The sequence below is a fragment of the Citrus clementina genome, unplaced genomic scaffold (assembly GCF_000493195.1).
Source record: "Citrus clementina cultivar Clemenules unplaced genomic scaffold, Citrus_clementina_v1.0 scaffold_1, whole genome shotgun sequence".
NCBI lineage: Eukaryota > Viridiplantae > Streptophyta > Magnoliopsida > Sapindales > Rutaceae > Citrus > Citrus x clementina.
This window is the reverse complement of record NW_006263303.1, coordinates 18029563-18051013: the sequence shown is the minus strand read 5'-3', so window position 1 is coordinate 18051013 and position 21451 is coordinate 18029563. Positions and strand designations below refer to the sequence as shown.

The window sequence follows — 21451 nt, the reverse complement described above, 5'->3', positions numbered from 1 at the left end:
GAAAGCAGAACAAATCACTAACTTCATTTTCTCATGAGTATACATGTTACAAACTTTTACACTAAAGTATAGGCAAAGCATGAGGTGCTTCAAATCAATCTTTCGAATGAAAAATATAAGAACAAAGTAGTGACGTACGTTGACTCAACCAATCTTGAAAGAGAAAACGGCAGCAAACTAGTTCTCAGGAATTTTATCCTTCAAATATTTCAGAACTGCTTTCGTACCTCTATCTAAAATTGTCCTCCGGATGCTGCAAAATGAAACATTTTACGACATAAATAAAATGACAAACTATGACAAAACCAAGTTTAATGTTTCCAACTTCAGAAGATTATAGTATTTGAAAACATAGTTTACTAGTTTTAATATCATTTTATCAGGCGACGCGTTTTGATTTCACTCTCCCTGGCTCACAATTATTCTGAACTGGAAATTCTATCAGGTGTTGTACCACCTGCCTCTCTGAATGTTCGGGGACATCTATGTAAATTTAGTACAAATGGGTGCACTACAAACGGATATCTATTTACTTTCTTTTAAAATATGATAACAGATAACCTTTTTTCACTAAATAACCAAATAAAACTTCTATGATTTGGGTAATTTATTTTATTTTGCTTCTTTCTTCTCTCAACGGATAAATTTTGGTTTTGCTACCTCATAATCTTCCGATTTGTACTAGGAAATTAGTTATTCAATGCTTCAGAGTTTGCACAATGTTATGCCCACTGAAATTTCCCCGTCAGCAAATATCAAATAAATGCTTTCAAGCCCAAGACAAAAAATAAATATCTGAAGAGAAGGGGAGAAAAATTACAAAGCACCATACCTTCTCAATGGATTTCCATCTAGTCTTAAAGCCTGTAGACTGGGTTCAAGCAAACCCTGAAGAAATGAAATTTTTTTACTTAGAATAACTAGTGATCAATTCGGAAGAATCAATTCGGAAGAACATATCGCGATTCACGCATATCAGTAGATAATCCATTGCAACATATGCTCAATAATATAATGCAGAAGTTGCAACTTGATAATAAACAAATCCTGCACATTATTCATTAAGGTTATGAGAATCATCACATGGAATTATTAGAGATAAGATTGTTCCCCTTCTAATAGTGGTTCTCCCACGCCTAATATCATTACAGCATTCCTTCTTTTTCATTTGGTTCATTTTTTGTTTTTCTTTAAAGAAAAAAATTAATTTTACTTTGTTTTGCTCTTTTGTGTGCTGTGTAACTGTGTGCAAGTTATCAAACACTGACCAGCTCTGGGGGTAGTGCAGAAATGTTATTGTCTGACAGATCAAGCTCAGTGAGAGAAGTAAGGTTTTTGAACCCCTGCAAACAAAAATTAACAGAAAAAAAGTCAAGGATTCAGTGCCAATTAGTGCACCAAAAAAGAGCAGGTAAAAGTAAAGACTTCATCTGGGATGGATCTTATGAATTGAAACTTGAAAGTAAATGTCCAAAAGAGGTCAAACAGAGCCTTAATGTCTAGGGTATCTGAGCATACATAACTGTAACAATGTAAATGTCCCAGTGATATATTGATCGACAGGTCCATCTATATTTCAATTGTCAGGATGTCTAGTCCATATGACAAATATAATATTCTCTCAGTAACAACTCAAGGCAAGACATGAGAATAAACGTTTGTCATTTCAATTGCATAGAATTTAAGTAATGACAAAGAGAACTTATATTCACTAACCTGTTCAAAACGTAAACCACCAAGCACTACAATTACCGCCCTTAATAAAATTTATAGAATTTAAATTTTCAATTAGGCTGAAACAAAAACAGAAATCTAGTCCCATAGATCAAGGAGAGTAGAATGGTGAAACAGAATGTATTACATAAATCCTCTACTCGTCTCTCTTATATCAATTAAGTTGAGGAATAAATTGTTGATTTTTATCAACAAGCTCTGTATTAATAGATTTTTTCTGTAACATAACAAAAATGTATGTTACCTCAGGAATTGATTGAAGAGAGTTTTGACTCAAGTCAAGGATCCGCAGTTGTTGCAACCTCAATATATCTGTAGGTGCTTCGCGAAGCTGCATTCTTCTGTAAAGTCAATAAAGAAAATAAATACCACAAAATTTGAAGAAAACCCCAATTTGTACAATTATATACAAAGAACAAGTGTATGATACAAAAGTGTGTGCATTCTATAATCCTGACCTCAGGTAAAGCTCCTGCAAATGAGGTAAGCTGGAAAACGGTGGATTCTCAGGTAATGAAGCAATGTTATAACTTAGATCCAAAATCTGGAGCATAGGAATATCTTTGAATCCATCTGATGGAACCTAGAGATCAAATAGATGAGAGGGTAGTCAGCCCACAATTATCAATAAACACAAAAACAATAAAATACAAGCATACGTTTAAGTATTTGCCATAGCTGGGAGTTTTATCCTCATTTTTACAATAAGGTACCTCATCTAAGCAAAACTTGCCTATGAGAAATAAATGAGTTCAATAAAGACAATCTCAATGAGGGAATGACTGCAGTGGTGTTTAATGTTCTTATTTCAAGATCAACCCAATGAGAACTGAAAAATCACAAGTACTATAAATTTTTCACAATTTAGATGGCTGAAAATTTCTCTTATCAGGACCACAGATCAATTACAGATACTAGAATCAGATTAGCTATTTATGATAATGTGAATGAGTACATGTGTCTGTCCATGTGAATGGGAGTTACCATTGCAAACAAGTATTAAGTAGAAGACGAGAAAACCAAACAAAAACAAACTGTCAATTTCATGTTCAACTGCATCACCTGACATTATTTCTACAAGATCTACTTTACCTGTCTGAGTGGGTTATTGTCCAGCTTCAAACAAGAGAGGCTAGAGAGTGACGTTAAAATTGCATCTGGCCAATCTTTAATCTTGTTCCTAGATAAAATCAAAGTCTGCATATGCAGGAACAGTAATATGAATTGACAAAAAACCATAAGATCTAAAATCAAAAAACGAGCTTGCATACAGTATACAATCCCCCAGATTTGGAACTCGGCCAACACCAATTAGCCACTTCTTGTTTTTACTTTAGGTAACAAATTTATAACCATAAAATATGATTAGCAAAGAGTATTTAGCTATACACATATTAAATCATTGGAGACAACATTTAATTACAGAACGTATACAATCAACTGTTAATTAGCTGTGTAACACGGAAGCTATTCCTCCAGATTTCATAAACATCAGACCAGAAAGGCTTCTACCTTGTATTGTAACCGCCACAGCCCTGTTCCAGAAACTAGATCTATTGGACCGAAAGAAACTGAAGTTTAAAGGAGATATACAGTCTTCATGACTATGAGGAGTTAACTTATTAGTAACTGTGCTAAAGATTCCAGTACAGATAGCAACCACTAATACACGACTCTTTATTAGTAACTAGATCTGAGAACTTTACTTGGAGGGAGGCACATGAAGAAAGTTCAGGAGGCAGTTCTTGGATGGAATTCCGAGAAAGATCAAGTTTAGTAATTTCCCCTGCTTCCCATATTTCTGAAGGAATAGCACTCAGATTCATTCCTTCCAAAGAAAGTTCCTGAAAATAGAAATGCTAGTTTGTGTTAAAAAATTCAGTTTAATGACAGATAAATTAAAATGAAGTCTGAGCTTTCTGCCAAAGTAGCAGCGTATTAGAAAGGAGAAGGGGAAAATGTGCATATCAACAAAACCGTAAAATACAGATTAAATACAAACTTCTGAAGTTCCAACTTGCATATCTCACATAAAAATATAACACATTCATTCCAATTCAGATGTTGACTGAAATATCCTTTCTCTTTTTGTTTATGAAAAGTAAGATGTAGGATCTATTGAAAAACAAAGACCACTTAACCCCAGAATCATAAAAAGTTAAAAACCAAGCCCAAGGCTACTGTAATGTATGACTGGCAAGTCATATAACAGATGACACAAAATACCAAGATTTTAAAGTATGGTCATCAAAACAAGGCCTGTGTATTTTTAAGTATATGGTACATTCACCAATTCAGTGCTAGAGAGACAAAGCTCATTCTCTGTGCATCCTAGTTTAACAGATGCATCTCTTGGCTGAGAGCAAGTTGAACTCCTGAAATAAGCATGCAAAGCAGGGATAATCTTAAGTACAGTTTTCTTTGAACAATTTAGTCAAAATTACAAACTAATCATTGAAACTTATGGCCTTAGTAGGAGCACCATTAGGTTCCACAGCATGCCTTGTATTGTACTTATTATTATTGCAGGAACCCATATTCAGTGACACAACTTTGTCTACCAAAAGAAAAGTATGGAGCAAAGTTTCCGAGGAAAAGTCCAAAGTATAAATTTAGGATGCTCTTCTATTTTATCATACAAATAAACTAAGGCTACCTTCATTTCATAAAAACATTATGCAATTTAACCTCAGGCAAGATGATTTTCCTCCCAAAAAAAAAAGAATTTATAAAATAAAAAATGAACAAAAATCTTGCTAACTTAAAAAATTCAAGTAATACCTTTGAAGTAACGGACAATCGAGTTGCCATTGTGATTAAATCCTCCTTTGTAGTACTAGCTTCAGAATCTAAATGAAAGCTAGAGATTTATAATTTGAACAAGGTAAATTGATTACAATAAACCAAAACAAATTTGACAAAAGCCAACACACCTTCATTTTCTGGAAGTCGACTCCGAAGATACTTCAGTAAAGCAGGTGTGGGCCCATTAACCAATGAGCTGAGGGATAAATACATTGATTGATTAAATAGGCAATTGAAAGAAGAATTGAACATGCAAAAAGGAAAAAGATGACATTTCACACCTTCGCAAAGTTCGCAAAGGATTGCCAGTAAGTAACAGTTTTCTCAGTGTAGTCATCTTGCCTACAGAATAAACAAAAATTATTACCCATTACATGTTAACGCAATAATGCTAAATACTGGATCATCATTATACTTTTTGGATGCGTAAATAAAGGAAAAGAAGGTGAAATGAAAGTATAAGAGAGGAGAAGGTGATTAAGGATTTCTTGGCTTAGTTTAGTTTGTTAAGGAAGATTAGATCTAAACAATTGGACAATGTCCATCCTCAACACATAATGGCAAATAAAGCATAAGAATTAAGGAAACAGACTCAAATGGGACAAAAGAGAGTCTAATAGAAAGCTTGACTCTAATGCAAAATTTAAAACAGCTAAATGAAAGGCTATAAGGAGATATTCTTTGTTCAATATCATTATATTACCACTATTGCCATTAAAAAAACATATTCTTTAGTAGTTACAAATTACTTCAGACAAAAGATGGATTTTGCTATATGAAAATATTATGCAAATATAAAGATGTGACATACACAAATTGCATCATACTACAACAAGCATAAAAAGTTAGGAACTTAGGTTCCTTACTACACATTCTGATAGAAGTATAGAATCACCGGATCCTAAGTTGGAATCGAACATATAGCATGCTAACCTTACCAATCTCAGGGGGTAATCCAGACAATGAATTATTAGAAAGATCCAAGACTGAAAGACGCAATTGGCATGCCTCCACACAGTATTCCTTCAACTGCATGGATGTGAAGTAATCAGCAAATGAGTCACAGCTTTACATTATTTTTCTAAGATGAGAAAATAAAAGAAAAACACGCAAAGATACAAATAAGGAGAGACAAATTCATAAACAACTCTATTACACCCGCTGAATCTTTTTATTAACAAAAGGGAGCAAGTTTTTTTAATGATATTGAATTGATTAATGCATGAGACGACATTATTTTATTGGCTCAATCAACCGCATCAACCCAGTTAACCCCGATGCAACCTGGTTTAGCAGGCCAGTTTGCAACCAGTTCTGAAATAGACTTTTGCCCATTATTCAATCTTTAATTTTGTATTCTATTAGTCATCATTCTTCAATTAACTTTGTAGTCTCACCCATTTGTACCAACAAAAAAATACAAAAGGATGTTTCTTACGTTGTAGCATCTATATATAGAAGTAAAATAAAAGTAAAAGAGTAAAATAAACTAGTTACCTGGTTTGAATGAAGATCTAACGTCCCTAATTTAGAAAGTTTCCCTAGCTCTGCTGGTAAAGCAGACAGTGCATTATTCCTAAAATTTTTTCACAATTAAAATGAATGTTAAAGGGAAAAACATTTGAAAAATTTACTCTTAAAATTCTAAACATGTTTTTATAGTAACGGTTGAGAATATAACCCCATATAGAATTCTGCAAGGGAACAGCATCCCGATATTGAAGATGGGATTGACAGAATTCCTGCAAAAGTGATACATGAAGACATATCAGAAGATTCAAGAAAATATGTTGATAATAAAAAATGAATATATTTTTTCAGTTAGCGTGCACCCCATCCTCATTAAACTAGTCCCCCTCCAAGGTTGGTTTGAGGGGGGTTCGAACCCATGACCTCTTATTGTCATTGCAAGAAACCAACAACGCTGACCTCTAAGCGACCCAAAACATGAAAATTTAAGGAGACAATTCCTTGCTGAGTTTACTCACTGTTCTGATGAAGGTCAAGACGAATGAGACGTGAAAGACTTCCAATGGTCTCCGGCATGCCATTCAGCAAATTTTTTGCTGCGCAGATCACAGGCATTTCTCTGTTTATGCTGATATGAAAATTAAAACTAAATATTGTTGGGTCATATAAAAAGTAGCAGTGCCACAGATAATTACATGCAATGAGTTCTGTAAGCATGGTCCATGATGCTATCAAGTTGTTGGATAAAACTGTTAGCTTGTTCCCCTGGCATGAGAAAAACATTTTATAACTATTTTTCTATGATTAAGTACTTTGAAATAAATTAAGTATGTTTGAAAAATTGTCCACAGAAATTCTCATTAATACCTCCACATCCAGTTTGGACATTTTCGAACAGTCTGCAAGATCTTCTGGCAAGCTTGTTATACAATTGTTTGATGCCTGGAGAAAAATTAATAACGCATCAGCACTGAGAACCCATTTTATTTTATTTTATTTTATAAAAAAGTATCTTCTAAAAGAAAATGCGATGTTTCAGAAATAGTAAGATAGCTATTCAATGTATCCCATCCAGGCTATCGCAACTCTACAATTAATGACCAACCAAGCTAAGGGAAAGCATGGTACACCTGAAAATGAAGCTGTGGACTACCTATATTACAGCACCAATATGCTGTTGTACATTAAAAAAGCCTATGGGTAAATGGCCATTGCAAAGCATTACCTTGAAATCTGATAAATTTAAACATCTTCCAAGTGAGCTTGGAAGATGTTTACTGTACCAAGCTAAGGGAAAGCATGGTACACCTGAAAATGAATAGCTGTGGACTATATTACAGCACCAATATGCTGTTGTACATTAAAAAAGCCTATGGGTAAATGGCCATTGCAAAGCATTACCTTGAAATCTGATAAATTTAAACATCTTCCAAGTGAGCTTGGGAGTTCTTTAAGCTGATTACTTGAACAATCAAACCTAGATGATCACATAAAGCTAAATCAGTCAAACATTAAAGGTTTGAAATTCAACTTTTTATGAACAGGAGCTTTCTACCAGATAGATGTATATAATTCATTTCACATCACCAGATTAACAGCAATAATAATGACACGGCAACAATGACGACAGATGGTATATTTATAGGAAAAGAAAACGATTACTTGACAAGGGCAGTTGCTGATCCAATCTCGTCTGGTATTTTCATAATTGAATTAAAGGATACATCTAACGATTTCAGCATGTGAAGCCTGTCAAATACATAGAGAAGAAACCAAACGATGAACATTCCGCATATTATGCACAGACCACAAAATTCAGCCCAGCATTTTCAAACAACTCACTCTCCAATTGCAGCTGGAAGTTCAGAAAGTTTGTTGTGGCTAACATTCAGTACTGTCAGTAAAGGCAAATTCCTCAAATCCTCTTTCAACTTTTCAATATTATTATGAGCCAAAATTAGCTTTTGTAAATCCACAGCCTGCAAATAACCAACCAAATTAGAAAATGAAAAAAATGAAAATTTCAAACAAAAATTAAATGGGTAATGCAAAACATACAAAGTTGGGATCCCACTAATGCGGAAGGTCAACAAACTATGGATTCCCATTTCTGTAAGAATAATGTTATTGAAACACAATACCTCCCACCACTTGTCGCCCTCTCCCGCCTCATCGAAATTTTTGTATACCTCATTGGGCACATCCCTAGAAAAATGAAATTCAAATTTATTGCATAAGTATGAACAATTTATTAATTTATGAAGCTTTTGTCTCCAAAAAAAAAAAAAAAAGCATCCAGCTTGCAAAAGTAACACAAATCTGATCAGAAGGACCTGATCATCTCAATCAACAATCATTGGACAAAATCAGACGGTTATTACACGTTTCTTAATGCGTGTCAGTTTCCTAATTCACAGAAGTATAATTTTGATGAAAATTACGTGCAATTATAAAAATAATAATGATCATAAATGAATGAGAGTGGCATTTGTGTAAAAAGGGAAGGTGGCTCGCCTGAGAGAGCGATTTGATAGGTTGAGAGAACCGGAGGTTCTTGCAGCTTTCAGTATCCGATCCATGCTCTGTGTTTATGTTTGTGTTCGTTTTTATCTCGGACGACATGTATTTTCTTCGCTTATGCTTGCTTCCAGTTTCAGGGAATGTGAGTTTGTTGTTGCTGTTGTTGTAATGATAATGGAGCCGAGAAAGAGATGAGCTGTCCCGTCACTTACGCTGTCGCGTCACCCATTTTTCTCCTCTGAAAATTGTGGTAAAATAATATGAAAATATTATGCCAATATTTTTAAATAGAAAAATAAACCAGAACTTACTAATTTAGAAGAGAAATTCATTAATTTGTGTTTGTAAGTTGGAATCAAAAGTTAGTATTTTTTTTCCCTTAAAGACAAGCTGTTTTCGCTCTGCGCGTTAAGAACGAAATTTGAACAGATGACTAATATTTTATCTCAAGAAATTTTTTCCCTATTCAAGAGATTTTATCGCTTAAAACCACATGATCAATCAACTATACAATAACATATCTCTATAATCATATTTTTAAGACTAATTAATTTTATTATTATAAAAAGTTATAACTTAAAAAAGGTTTAATTAAAAAAAGTATTATTTTGACTTATTTATCTTTAATGTAAACAATATAGAGGTAAATTCATTAATAATTAACTAATGGAGCATGTAAATTTCATTAAGTTGCAAACATACTTAAGAAACTAAAAATATTTTGACTCAATAAGAAAATGTCCATATTACAAGTTATTATGTTCTTGCATTCAAATATGTGATAGCAACTTTAAAAAAGAAAATATTATCTCCAACAACTTTAAGAAAATGTTTTATTTCATGTCAAAACTTTAATGTAATATATATTTTTACAATATATAAATAATTATTACTATGTGGATACAAGTTACTTAAGACTAAATTTAGAATATTTATTATAATGTATAGTTTATTCTTATTTATAACTGATCAAATTTAAGATCAAAATTTTTTATAACTATATAAAAATTATTTTTGTATTGAGTATCACTATATAGGAATAAATAATGTAATTTAGTGGATTTGAATAATTTTTTATTAGAAAATATTTTTTATATATTTAAAAAAAAAGTATCTATCACGAGGAAGATAGTCGATAAGCTATTTCATTAATCTTATAAAACTTTTGGTAAGATTATGTTATGTTCATCGACTTAAATTTTTTAAATAAACTCAATGGTAGATAAAAAAAAGGGAAAAAAAAAAAAGAAAGGTAAGGCTACTCCATTTTGATAAAAAAAAAAAAAATGTACACCAAAGTTTCATAGTTTTGGTTCACTATCTCAGTCATGATTTTTCTACCTCAAGAAAGAAGGGCTTTCCCTTTTGGACGGATTGTGGGCGAGGAGGGATTCGAAAATTGAAACCATAGTTTGTACCACGTACTCTAATCCTCTAAGTTAAAGGTTTTACCTTGTCTCCATAAAATTTGTTCAAAAAAAAAATCCTAAAAAAGAAGCATTTTCTCTCCGCAGCTCCTTCTATAAAATATAGTTCTATTTTGAGATAAGAATATTTTCTTTTGACTTTAAATATATATTATTTTAATTACATTAAATTGATGAAAGTTAGTATGTCACAACTTGAAATAAAAAATTTGAGTTAAAATACCAAAATACAAACACATGAACAGAGCTTAATTTTATTGGAAAGAAAGTCAAAAAGTCAATAATTAATACAAATGGAAATTCCGACCAGATTTTTCAGCCCCCAACTTATTTGTTTATTACGATTTCACAATAACGAACCGGGCTTAACTTGATCCAAACCGGAACTGAACCCGTCATATCGTGCGGTTTTTATTTTTATTTTTTTTAAAATCATTAAGTCAAGGATGAGAAAAGGAAAAACCCTAGCCCCAAATTAGCAAAGCAAGCCGCCCACTTCTGCAAACTCAGAACTCAAGTTGGCGCCACCCTTACATCAAGAGCTGAAAGCCGCAATTTACTCAGCCTTCCGTCATCCTCCTTACAGGAATTCGTCGCCTTTACTCACCGGTGAACGAAAATGGCAAAGACGAAAGAGAAGAAAGTGAATGTGTCGGGCAAGCCGAAACACTCGCTGGACGCGAATCGTACGGACGGGAAAAGCGGTAGCCGAAGTGCGTCGACAGTACGCCGCCTCAATATGTACAAGACGAGGCCGAAACGCGACCGTAAGGGCAAAGTTTTGCAGCACGAGTTTCAGTCGAAGGAGTTGCCCAACACTCGCATTCAGCCAGACCGCCGCTGGTTCGGTACGTCGTAGAAAGCATTTTTCGAGCTAAATCAACTCCTGCAAATGCCACTTTTGAGTTAAAAAAATGAAATGAAAAGAAATTTTCAGAAAGTCACTTTTGAAGAAGCATAATGAAGCATTGATTTAATTTGTTTTGTGATGTTTGGCTACTTGAAAGTGTATGGTAGCATTGTAAAAAGATTCCCGAACACACTAGTAGTTCTGTTTTGAGGTTGCATTAACGATTCTGATTTAAGCTCTGTAGAATTGCCCTTCTTTTAACTGTGTAGGGAACACACGTTGTGTGAATCAGAAGCAGCTCGAGTTCTTTCGTGAAGAGCTACAGAGCCATATGTCTAGTAGCTATAATGTTATCTTGAGAGAGAAAAAACTGCCCTTTTCTCTCCTAAATGATCACCAGAAGGTATGAACTGCTATTTGCAAAATCTATTGAGGTGTGCGCGAATGCCTAGTTATTTCTATGTTTGATCTTAGCTTCAGGTGAATATGCATTGTCAATTAAGTCTAAAATATGGGTTTTATGTGCTTTTTCATTGAATGTAACTCTTCATTAGAAATCTTACTAAACACATGGGAGGCAGATGCTTTATGCTAATAGTTTTGAATATGGTTAACGGTATCAATATCCAGTTATATTCCGTTCTAATAAGTTTCTTACCAAGTTGATTTTCATTTTTTATATGCTTTTCCTTCCTTTTCAATGTATGTACAGCAAGCTAGAGTTCACCTCCTTGATACCGAGCCTTTTCAAGATGCCTTTGGACCTAAGGGAAAGAGGAAGAGGCCAAAGTTATTGGCATCAGATTACGAATCTTTAGTTAAGAGAGCTGATGGTTCTCAAGGTAAATGATTATCCTTATTGTTGTTAGTTGGTCAATAGAATTACACATCTGCCTGTTATTCGTATGTCTTTGCATGTTTGAGGGCTTGCATGTCAATTGTTGTACATAGAGTGAATCTAAACTAAAGGGATAAAATATATGGTTTCCTTTGTTGCTTTTCTTTTTCTTGATTTTAGAATTGTATATGATTATTAATTTTTGTTCTTTTAACTCCTTAGATGCCTTTGAGCAGAAGAATGATGCTAGTACATCAGCAGAAGGAGTTGAGGGAGATGGATTTAGGGATCTTGTTCGGCATACAATGTTTGAGAAGGGTCAAAGTAAACGTATATGGGGAGAACTGTACAAAGTAATAGACTCGTCGGATGTTGTTGTCCAGGTCTGCTTTTCTTCTTTTTCTCTGCTTTTCTTCTTTTTCACAGTTTGTGGAAAAAAAAATAAAAGAACCCTTTTGTGGTACTTTTGACTACTCTATGAACATGTCATAGGTTTTACTATGAATTGTTATGAGGTTAAGAATAAATACAGGCTACAGTTAGGTGATGATGTTCCTCCAGTTAGACAATTTTTATTGTTTTATGTGAGAAACTAGAAGATATTTATTAATGTGATGTATAAGTGATCACTGGATGAGCAAGATGATTGGTTGTAGGTGTCTGTATGCGCCATAAGTTTTATCAATATTCTGTCCACCCTTGATAGATCATACACTTGCCTTTTAGGCAATTTTTATTGTGTGCTCAAGATTTTTCTTACAATTAGGTGATAATGTTCATCCTCATGGACAATTTTCATTGTTTTATATAAGAAACTAGGAGATATTTATCAAGGTGATGTTTAAGATGATCACTGGTGAGGAAGATCATTGGTTTTAGGTAACCGTGTTTGCAAGATGTTTTATCGATATCCTGGCTAGCCATGATTGATCATACACTTCCCTTTTTGGTAATTTCTAAGACAAACATCCTCCTGTGCCCCCAAACCAAAAAAAAAAAAACTGTTAAAACTTATTTTTATTTTGTTTTTGTTTAACTTTTTCCTGCAGGTTTTGGATGCTAGAGACCCTCAAGGCACAAGATGTCATCATCTTGAGAGGCATCTAAAAGAGCATTGCAAACATAAGCACATGATTCTTCTGTTAAACAAGGTCATTTGCAATTCTCGTAAACATTTTAGATATCATCAATGAATCATTTTTCCATAAATTGACTTGACTTTAAAAGTTCTCTCATCTCAGTGCGATCTTGTTCCCGCCTGGGCTACAAAAGGATGGCTTAGAGTTTTATCAAAGGAATATCCAAGTTTAGCATTCCATGCTAGCATCAATAAATCTTTTGGCAAGGTAATTTCGAATGTTATAACTTGATTTACTTGCAAAGAAGCACACACCACAATAATTGTGGAATATAGAGATGCTTTTCCACCACTCAGAATTCCATGATTCCCATTGTACAAGCCTGTTCTGAATTGCAATGATATATTTACTGTGTCTTTTCTCTCTGTTATTCTCTGTATGTTAGAGAAACCATGTCTATTTTGCCAGCCTTGTGTCCTGGTTTGGGATAAATGAAACAATCTTGAAAAGGCAAAAATATTGATTGCCAAATGTTTACAACTTTTATATGTTGTTGCTGCACTGAATTTATTTGATGATCTTGAAGTTGCTGTTTGAATTTTTACAATCCATTTGTTCTGCACAGGGTTCTCTTTTATCTGTGCTGAGACAATTTGCTCGCTTGAAGAGTGACAAGCAAGCAATATCTGTTGGTTTTGTTGGGTATCCTAACGTTGGAAAATCGTCAGTTATCAACACTCTGCGTACAAAGAATGTAATTCTCTTCTTTCCTGCTTCTGTTGTATGGTACTGGTTCTATTGTCAACTGCTTTTCTATTTTGGTGAATGGTGATCTGATGCCAAATATCAATTTGGTTATATGGAGGAAGCGAATTAGGTTGATTGCTTAATCTTTTGAAAGCTTGAACATCAAATTTTCAGAGCGACATTTAAGTAGATTGCTATTGAATTTAAACAGTTCCGAGTTCAAGTTGTGTTGTGGCTAATTTCAAGTCTGTCCTCATGGATGTTAGATGGTGTTATTTCGGCACAATTGTCATAAAAAGTGGATGTTAGGTTTTAGTGCTCTGTTGCATGTTATGCGTTGCTAGAAGTCATGTATTTTAGTAATGATGTTGAGCTATCTGGGATTCTGGATGGCATTTGTATTTACCATTCTTTTCATGTAACAAGTTGAGTAGGTCCATTTAATCGATACAGTTGTTCATTTTAAATTTTGCTTAGGTCTGCAAGGTTGCTCCTATTCCAGGGGAGACTAAGGTGTGGCAGTATATAACACTCACGAAAAGGATCTTCTTGATTGACTGTCCTGGAGTTGTTTACCAGAACAAGGACTCTGAAACGGATATCGTACTGAAGGGAGTGGTATGTTTTTGTCTGTCTTCTCGTGTATGACCGTTCAGGATACACAATATTACGTATTTTATTACAGTTTTGCATGCATGCTAGTTAATGGCTGTCAGATGTCAATTCCCATTCCTCGGTCCTTAATCTCTCTTCTAATACTTTATTTCCATCATTCTATTTTTAATTCATTTAATCCATGCACCCGGAATCTTTTTCCCTCGGATGGAGATTTAAGTTCCAAGTTTTCTTTATTACCATTGTTTCCTTCTTAACTCATTTGAATCATTCAAAGTAGATGTGTATTATTCTTTGTTTGCTTATTCGTTTCATTTTCAGTGTTTCTGTGTGATGACCTTATCACATTTGATCTGCTGGCATCTGTAATATATTATCCGAAAATTTATTGTGTTGAGTGCTTGTCCCTTCCAAGGTTCGTGTCACAAACTTGGAGGATGCTGCTGAACACATAGGAGAAGTACTAAAACGTGTCAAGAAGGAGCACCTTAAAAGAGCATATAAGATAAAAGATTGGTGAGCCACTTTTCCATCTATGATGAGCATATACTAGTCCTTAGGGATTTAAGATAGATGAAGGAGTACTTTCAAAGATTGCCTTTTCTATTCCATGATGATTCTTTATTTTATTTTGCACTTTTGGCTAATTTTACAATAGAAACAGATGGTCTGTGTAACCGGTAACCTTGGTTGGTTATTTGGCTACGCTGCTAGGATCTTGCAATTAAAATTTATACCTAATTTTATTTTTGCTTCTGTTGCAGGGTTGACGAAAATGACTTTCTACTTCAGTTGTGCAAATCAACAGGCAAACTTTTGAGGGTGTGTTTGTTTCTTCATTTCATTTCTTGGTATTTATTTTTTTATGATCATATCACAAATCTAGCTTCAGTTGGACATTTGTGATATATGAAAACTTTCATTCTTTGCACTCATTTTGAACACTAAAGATGGGCAGGAATTAAACCTGTTTCAGTGTGGTGAGTGGACTAGGATTAAACCAACGTCATTCTATTTTAGTTCCATTCCTTTACTTTTTGAAGGATAAGGAACCGGTTTCTTAGTTTATGTTTTATACGGATTGTGTCCAGGGTGGCGAACCTGACTTCATGACAGCGGCAAAGATGATCCTCCATGACTGGCAGAGAGGTAAGATTCCCTTCTTCGTCCCTCCTCCTCATCAAGAAGACGATTCTTCAGCGGAACCCAATGTATGTGGGTTAAACGAGGAGGCAGTTGGCGATAACAATCAGGCATCCGCAGCCCTCAAAGTAATTGCTAGCGTTATGTCGTCCCAGCAGCAAAGAAATGTCCCTGTTCAAAGGGATCTCTTCGGCGAGAATGAGTTGAAGGATGGGACAATAGATCAACATCCAGACACGGATGCCAAGGCATCTGACCGGCCATCGGAATCGGAGGCATCTGACCAGCCATCTGACTCTGATTCAGAATCGGAATCTGACGAAGATCAGCCCCCGGCAAGTGACTCAGAGAAATAATGAAAGGAGAAAGAAAACAGTTTTGCATGCTGTTTTATTTTATATTAATAAGCAAATCAAAATTTTGTAGTTTGGGTAATTGTTTTATTTTTTGGTTTTCAACAAGTTGAATTGTAAGTTCGTCAATGTAGTCAATTTCCTTAAATCTCATCCTAGTAGATCACACTGTTTAAGCTACGTGCAATTCGGTTTCAATCTTCATCACTATGGAATATTAATAGGATTAATATGAAACTGTTTTTCCAAAGAGGGCTGTGATTAGGTTATATTATTTGTAGCTTATATTAATTTAAATTTTTTTTTTTTTAATTCTTGTTATGGGTCTGTTATTGCCTATCTCATGAAAAATTATTTTTGGGTGAAGGTGCAGGGCAGCTGTTGTTTATATTTTGATGATTTTTATTTGGTATTATTTGTTGATTGTGTTCGATTGTGAAGAGCTATTTCTTTGACGGTCATAAAATTTCGAGAAGGGACACGAGTGGCCAAAATTAGACGACCAGCCATTGTTGTCTTAAGTTAAAGTCGCATGGCATGTGGAATGGTATGCGGTGGTTACGAGTAATTAATTAATAGGCAGATGCATGTGAAATTCAGTAGTGTTTTCTTTAATTTTGTTTTTATTTGATTGGAGCGTGACGAGTACTCTTTAATTTTGTCTTTATTTGATTAAAGCGTTTTGAAAGTGACGTGTACGTAGAACACTAATCTCTCGATAGATATACAGGAATTGTTTTATTTAATTTTGCCTTTATTTGATTGGAGTGCTTTGAAAGTGACGTATACTGTTTAATTTTGCCTTTATTTGATTAAAGGGCTTTGAAAATGATGTGTACGTAGAACGCTAATCTCTCCTTGATAGATATACAAGAATTAGAAATATAGTAGCGGCCATCGTTTTCACTATTATTTTGTCAATTCAAAAGGATATTTTGTCAATTCAAAAGCCTAACTGGTGGAACCGTGGAAATTAAAATGTTAATTAACCCCCAAGGACTTATTGTTTTTTGTCTTTGTGTTGAACAAGAGGTTTTGTCTGTGATATACTCCTTCAAAATACCCTTAATAGTTCTAAACTTACAAAAAAAATAAAAAATAAACAATCGATCAGGCTACGGTGCAACTGTAGTACCGTGCCACAGTTGCATCCAGCCGTTAGATGCACTTGGATTGATAGGGTCCACTAACATCCAACGGCTGGATGCAACTGTAGCATGGTACCACAGTTGCATCACATGTTTCCCCTAAACAATCTACACTCTTTATTTTACTTTTAAAAAATATTCTTTACTCCCCTATAAATGACAGGAACACTTTAGAGTATTTGAGATCTTAGAGAATTTTTTTCTTGCCGCGGCTTTACATCAGCAGTTTCAACACTTAAATTTTATTTTACTTTAATTACAACTTGAATTTCAACAATAATTAAGAAAATTTTAAAAAAATTCAAAAATAAGGAGTCAAGAATGTATCTTTTACTTCTACATAATTATTATAAAAATAGATAATTAAGAAGAAATGGTAGTAACAAGAAAATTGAGATGACGAATTCAGTAATGGGACTATGTACTTTGTATTTCAAGAAACTTTTTTTTAATTTAAAAAATAATTTAATTGAATGCAATAATTTTTTTTGTCGAAAAGAGAGCAATAAATTTTTGAAAAATGATATTTGAACGCCAAGAAAAAATCATCAGGACAAAAACGATATCATTATAGCATGATAATGCTGTTGTCTTTTGTGCTATGATGATACTGTAGCATGATCAGTAATCTTACATTTTTTTTAAGTGTTCATGGTGTTCGAATATCAATGCTCTATATTATTTTAGTCATTGTTTATTTTTTGTGTATTGATTTATGAGAGTATAAGACTTTTTTTAAGAGAAATTAAAAAGAATAATAATAAAAGTAAAAAATTTCTAACATTAAATAAAAAATTATTTTTGAAAATTGAAAGTGTAAAGAATTCAATTTATTTCCTTAGAAAAACTAATAATGAATGAATTAGTTGACATACAATATTATTATTTATAACTCTTTAAACTAAAAAAATAAATTTTAATTATAAGATAATTAGTAATGATAGTAATGTTTAAAAACATATTTTCTTACAATATTTAACTTAAAAAAATACATTAATTAAAATATTATTAAAAAAATATTAGTCTATACTTAAAACCATCAAATGTTTAAATTCGTGAGTGGAGTGGTGACCTACATCCATGTGAAATCTTAATTGCATAATACAATTCATTACCAAAAAAAGAAAAAAAAAACACATAGCACATGTAATGATTTGCACAACTTGTGATACTAAGTCTAACGAATATAAGTCAAATCAATTCTCAATGTGCAACAACCCGTTAATTGTTTTCTTATTATAAAAATAAATAATCAAAGTAATATATCATTTTAGTTAATAATATTTACTATGTTTTTTTTTTTTACTTTACGCCTCTGTAGAGAACCCACCTAACCCATCGCTAATTCTAATCTATACTAACAATAATGTCTAACCTATTTTAATAACATTAAATAGAGACTAATAGTCTAATACGCATAAAAATTAAAATACTATTTCATAAATCTTAAAGTCTGAAATTAATAACAAATAAATAAACTGTCACGTTTACAAAAAAATTCAACTAAATGGTTATTGGTGAAGATTAGGAATTGAAATTTATGTTCTTAAAAAATAATGAATTATTTATTATTATTTTTTAATTAAGGACCTGTTCTTTCTTCTTTGTATCTAGTGAGATTCTTCTTCTGGTGAGTGTGCTGCTGCATGCAGCATGTTCCAGGTTAACCAAGAAAAGCGGTGATTTTTTTTTTTTTTTAAATCAGTTTCCAAATGAAAAATAAAATAATATAAAAAGACCCATTCACCCTAAACGACATCGTATCCCGCCAAATTAAAACGAAGTTCCATTAACGTGGTTTAAAAACTGCACTGCACAGATCTCTCTGCAAACTACAGTACTGCAAACACGGAGTATTAAAAAATTATATAAAAAAAAAAAATTTCAAAAAAGAAAAAGAAAAATTAAAAGTCCCCAAGTCGTTTCTGGTGAGGGCTCATCGTTCTTTTCGCCGTTTCATAATTAAAAAAGAAAAGGAAAAAAATCATTGCTAGCGTTATGTCGTCCCAGCAGCAAAGAAATGCTAGGGTTAAACGAGGAGGCAGTTGGCGATAACAATCAGGCATCCGCAGCCCTCAAAGTAATTGCTAGCGTTATGTCGTCCCAGCAGCAAAGAAATGTCCCTGTTCAAAGTGATCTCTTCGGCGAGAACGAGTTGAAGGATGGGACAATAGATCAACATCCAGACATGGATGCCAAGGCATCTGACCGGCCATCGGAGTCGGAGGCATCTGACCAGCCATCTGACTCTGATTCAGAATCGGAATCTGACGAAGATCAGCCCCCGGCAAGTGACTCGGAGAAAGAAAACAGCTTTGCATGCTGTTTTATTTTATATTAATAAGCAAATCAAAATTTTGTAGTTTGGACAATTGTTTTATTTTTTGGTTTTCAACAAGTTGAATTGTAAGTTCGTCAATGTAGTCAATTTCCTTAAATCTCATCCTAGTAGATCACATTGTTTAAGCTACGTGCAATTCGGTTTCAATCTTCATCACTATGGAATATTAATAGGATTAATATGAAACTGTTTTTTCCAAAGAGGGCTGTGATTAAGTTATATTATTTGTAGCTTATATTAATTTAAAATCTTTTTTTTTTTTAATTCTTGTTATGGGTCTGTTATTGCCTATCTCATGAAAAATTATTTTTGGGTGAAGGTGCAGAGCAGCTGTGGTTTATATTTTGATGATTTTTATTTGGTATTATTTGTTGATTGCGTTCGATTGTGAAGAGCTGTTTATTTGACGGTCATATAGTTTCGAGAAGGGACACGAGTGGCCAAAATTAGACGACCAGCCATCGTTGTCTTAAGTTAAAGTCGCATGGCATGTGGAATGGTATGCGGTGGTTACGAGTAATTAATTAGGCAAATGTTAAGTTACAATAATTGTAACATACATCCCTCATGTGAACCACACAAATTGTGGGAATGGTATGCGGTGGTTACGAGTAATTAATTAGACAAATGTTGAGTTATAATAATTGTAACATACATCCTTCATGTAAACCAAATAAATTGTGGTAACTTAGAGGCTCTCAATTAATTAATAAACAGTTGCATGTGAAACTCAGTAGTGCTTTCTGATCAAAAGTAGTGTTTAAATGCTTTCTTTAATTTTGCCTTTATTTGATTGGAGCGCTTTGAAAGTGACGTGTACGTAGAACACTAATCTCTCCTTGATAGATGTACAAGAATTAGAAAGAAGATTCCCACAATTTGTGTGGTTCACATGAGGGATGTTTGTTACTATTATTGTAACTTAGAGGCTCTCAATTAATTAATAAGCAGATGCATGTGAAACCCAATAGTGCTTTGTGATCAAAAGTAGTGTTTAAGTGCTTTCTTTAATTTTGCCTTTATTTGCTTGGAGCGCTTTGAAAGTGACGTGTACGTAGAACGCTAATCTCTCCTTGATAGATGTACATGAATTAGAAAGAAGATTCCCACAATTTGTGTGGTTCACATGAGGGATGTATGTTACAATTATTGTAACTTAGAGGCTCCCAATTAATTAATAAGCAGATGCATGTGAAACCCAGTAGTGCTTTCTGATCAAAAGTAGTGTTTAAGTGCTTTCTTTAATTTTGCCTTTATTTGATTGGAGCGCTTTGAAAGTGACGTGTACGTAGAACGCTAATCTCTCCTTGATAGATGTACATGAATTAGAAAGAAGATTCTCACAATTTGTGTGGTTCACATGAGGGATGTATGTTACAATTATTGTAACTTAGAGGCTCTCAATTAATTAATAAGCAGATGCGTGTGAAACCTAGTAGTGCTTTCTGATCAAAAGTAGTGTTTAAGTGCTTTCTTTAATTTTGCCTTTATTTGATTGGAGCGCTTTGAAAGTGACGTGTACGTAGAACGCTAATCTCTCCTTGATAGATGTACATGAATTAGAAAGAAGATTCTCACAATTTGTGTGGTTCACATGAGGGATGTATGTTACAATTATTGTAACTTAGAGGCTCTCAATTAATTAATAAGCAGATGCGTGTGAAACCTAGTAGTGCTTTCTGATCAAAAGTAGTGTTTAAGTGCTTTCTTTAATTTTGCCTTTATTTGATTGGAGCGCTTTGAAAGTGACGTGTACGTAGAACGCTAATCTCTCCTTGATAGATGTACATGAATTAGAAAGAAGATTCTCACAATTTGTGTGGTTCACATGAGGGATGTATGTTACAATTATTGTAACTTAGAGGCTCCCAATTAATTAATAAGCAGATGCGTGTGAAACCTAGTAGTGCTTTCTGATCAAAAGTAGTGTTTAAGTGCTTTCTTTAATTTTGCCTTTATTTGATTGGAGCGCTTTGAAAGTGACGTGTACGTAGAACGCTAATCTCTCCTTGATAGATGTACATGAATTAGAAAGAAGATTCTCACAATTTGTGTGGTTCACATGAGGGATGTATGTTACAATTATTGTAACTTAGAGGCTCTCAATTAATTAATAAGCAGATGCGTGTGAAACCTAGTAGTGCTTTCTGATCAAAAGTAGTGTTTAAGTGCTTTCTTTAATTTTGCCTTTATTTGATTGGAGCGCTTTGAAAGTGACGTGTACGTAAAACGCTAATCTCTCCTTGATAGATGTACAGGAATTAGAAAGAAGATTCCCACAATTTGTGTAGTTCACATGAGGGATGTTTGTTACTATTATTGTAACTTAGAGGCTCTCAATTAATTAATAAGCAGATGCATGGGAAACCCAATAGTGCTTT

The 21451-nt window shown here is 33.6% G+C and overlaps 2 protein-coding genes across 5 annotated transcripts; one reads left to right on the top strand and one right to left on the bottom strand.

The window, feature by feature from the left end:
* Positions 1 to 8949, bottom strand: LOC18053674 (plant intracellular Ras-group-related LRR protein 6). Of its 2 annotated transcripts, XM_006451854.2 has the most exons (22): positions 8841 to 8949; positions 8524 to 8767; positions 8151 to 8214; positions 7852 to 7988; positions 7672 to 7758; positions 7411 to 7486; positions 6877 to 6951; positions 6705 to 6774; positions 6528 to 6605; positions 6221 to 6281; positions 6037 to 6115; positions 5478 to 5568; positions 4821 to 4881; positions 4668 to 4735; positions 4516 to 4583; positions 3441 to 3578; positions 2827 to 2931; positions 2193 to 2317; positions 1979 to 2075; positions 1269 to 1343; positions 833 to 888; positions 1 to 253 (listed from the first exon to the last, which is right to left on the bottom strand). In XM_006451854.2, exons 2-22 carry the CDS (start codon positions 8586 to 8588, stop codon positions 178 to 180), a joined length of 1752 nt encoding a protein of 583 aa, XP_006451917.1. In that variant the 5' UTR covers positions 8589 to 8767; positions 8841 to 8949; the 3' UTR covers positions 1 to 177. The 2 variants fall into 2 exon arrangements, with proteins under 2 accessions (XP_006451917.1, XP_024033191.1); XM_024177423.1 differs by lacking the exons at positions 8151 to 8214; positions 8524 to 8767; positions 8841 to 8949 and adding an exon at positions 8068 to 8135.
* Positions 8950 to 10401: 1452 nt separating this feature from the next.
* On the top strand, positions 10402 to 19265 carry LOC18053673 (nuclear/nucleolar GTPase 2). Of its 3 annotated transcripts, none has more exons than XM_024177530.1 (12): positions 10402 to 10804; positions 11076 to 11209; positions 11519 to 11648; positions 11867 to 12027; positions 12694 to 12795; positions 12886 to 12990; positions 13349 to 13477; positions 13948 to 14088; positions 14501 to 14601; positions 14850 to 14907; positions 15177 to 15317; positions 18771 to 19265. In XM_024177530.1, exons 1-12 carry the CDS (start codon positions 10576 to 10578, stop codon positions 19068 to 19070), a joined length of 1731 nt encoding a protein of 576 aa, XP_024033298.1. In that variant the 5' UTR covers positions 10402 to 10575; the 3' UTR covers positions 19071 to 19265. The 3 variants fall into 3 exon arrangements, with proteins under 3 accessions (XP_024033298.1, XP_024033299.1, XP_006451916.1); XM_024177531.1 differs by having other exon boundaries at positions 11051 to 11209; XM_006451853.2 differs by lacking the exon at positions 18771 to 19265 and having other exon boundaries at positions 15177 to 15826.
* The last annotated feature ends 2186 nt before the right edge of the window (positions 19266 to 21451 follow it).

Excerpts from the sequence above, each read along its gene's own strand:
- LOC18053673 (XM_024177530.1), top strand. The coding sequence starts at position 10,576 with ATGGCAAAGACGAAAGAGAAGAAAGTGAATGTGTCGGGCAAGCCGAAA. Across the intron at positions 11,649-11,866 it reads GAGAGCTGATGGTTCTCAAG|ATGCCTTTGAGCAGAAGAAT; the intron begins GTAAATGATTAT and ends TTAACTCCTTAG. Across the intron at positions 12,991-13,348 it reads TCAATAAATCTTTTGGCAAG|GGTTCTCTTTTATCTGTGCT; the intron begins GTAATTTCGAAT and ends TGTTCTGCACAG.
- LOC18053674 (XM_006451854.2), bottom strand. The coding sequence starts at position 8,588 with ATGGATCGGATACTGAAAGCTGCAAGAACCTCCGGTTCTCTCAACCTA. Across the intron at positions 7,487-7,671 it reads TCAGCAACTGCCCTTGTCAA|GTTTGATTGTTCAAGTAATC; the intron begins GTAATCGTTTTC and ends GTGATCATCTAG. Across the intron at positions 4,584-4,667 it reads TCGACTTCCAGAAAATGAAG|ATTCTGAAGCTAGTACTACA; the intron begins GTGTGTTGGCTT and ends GCTTTCATTTAG.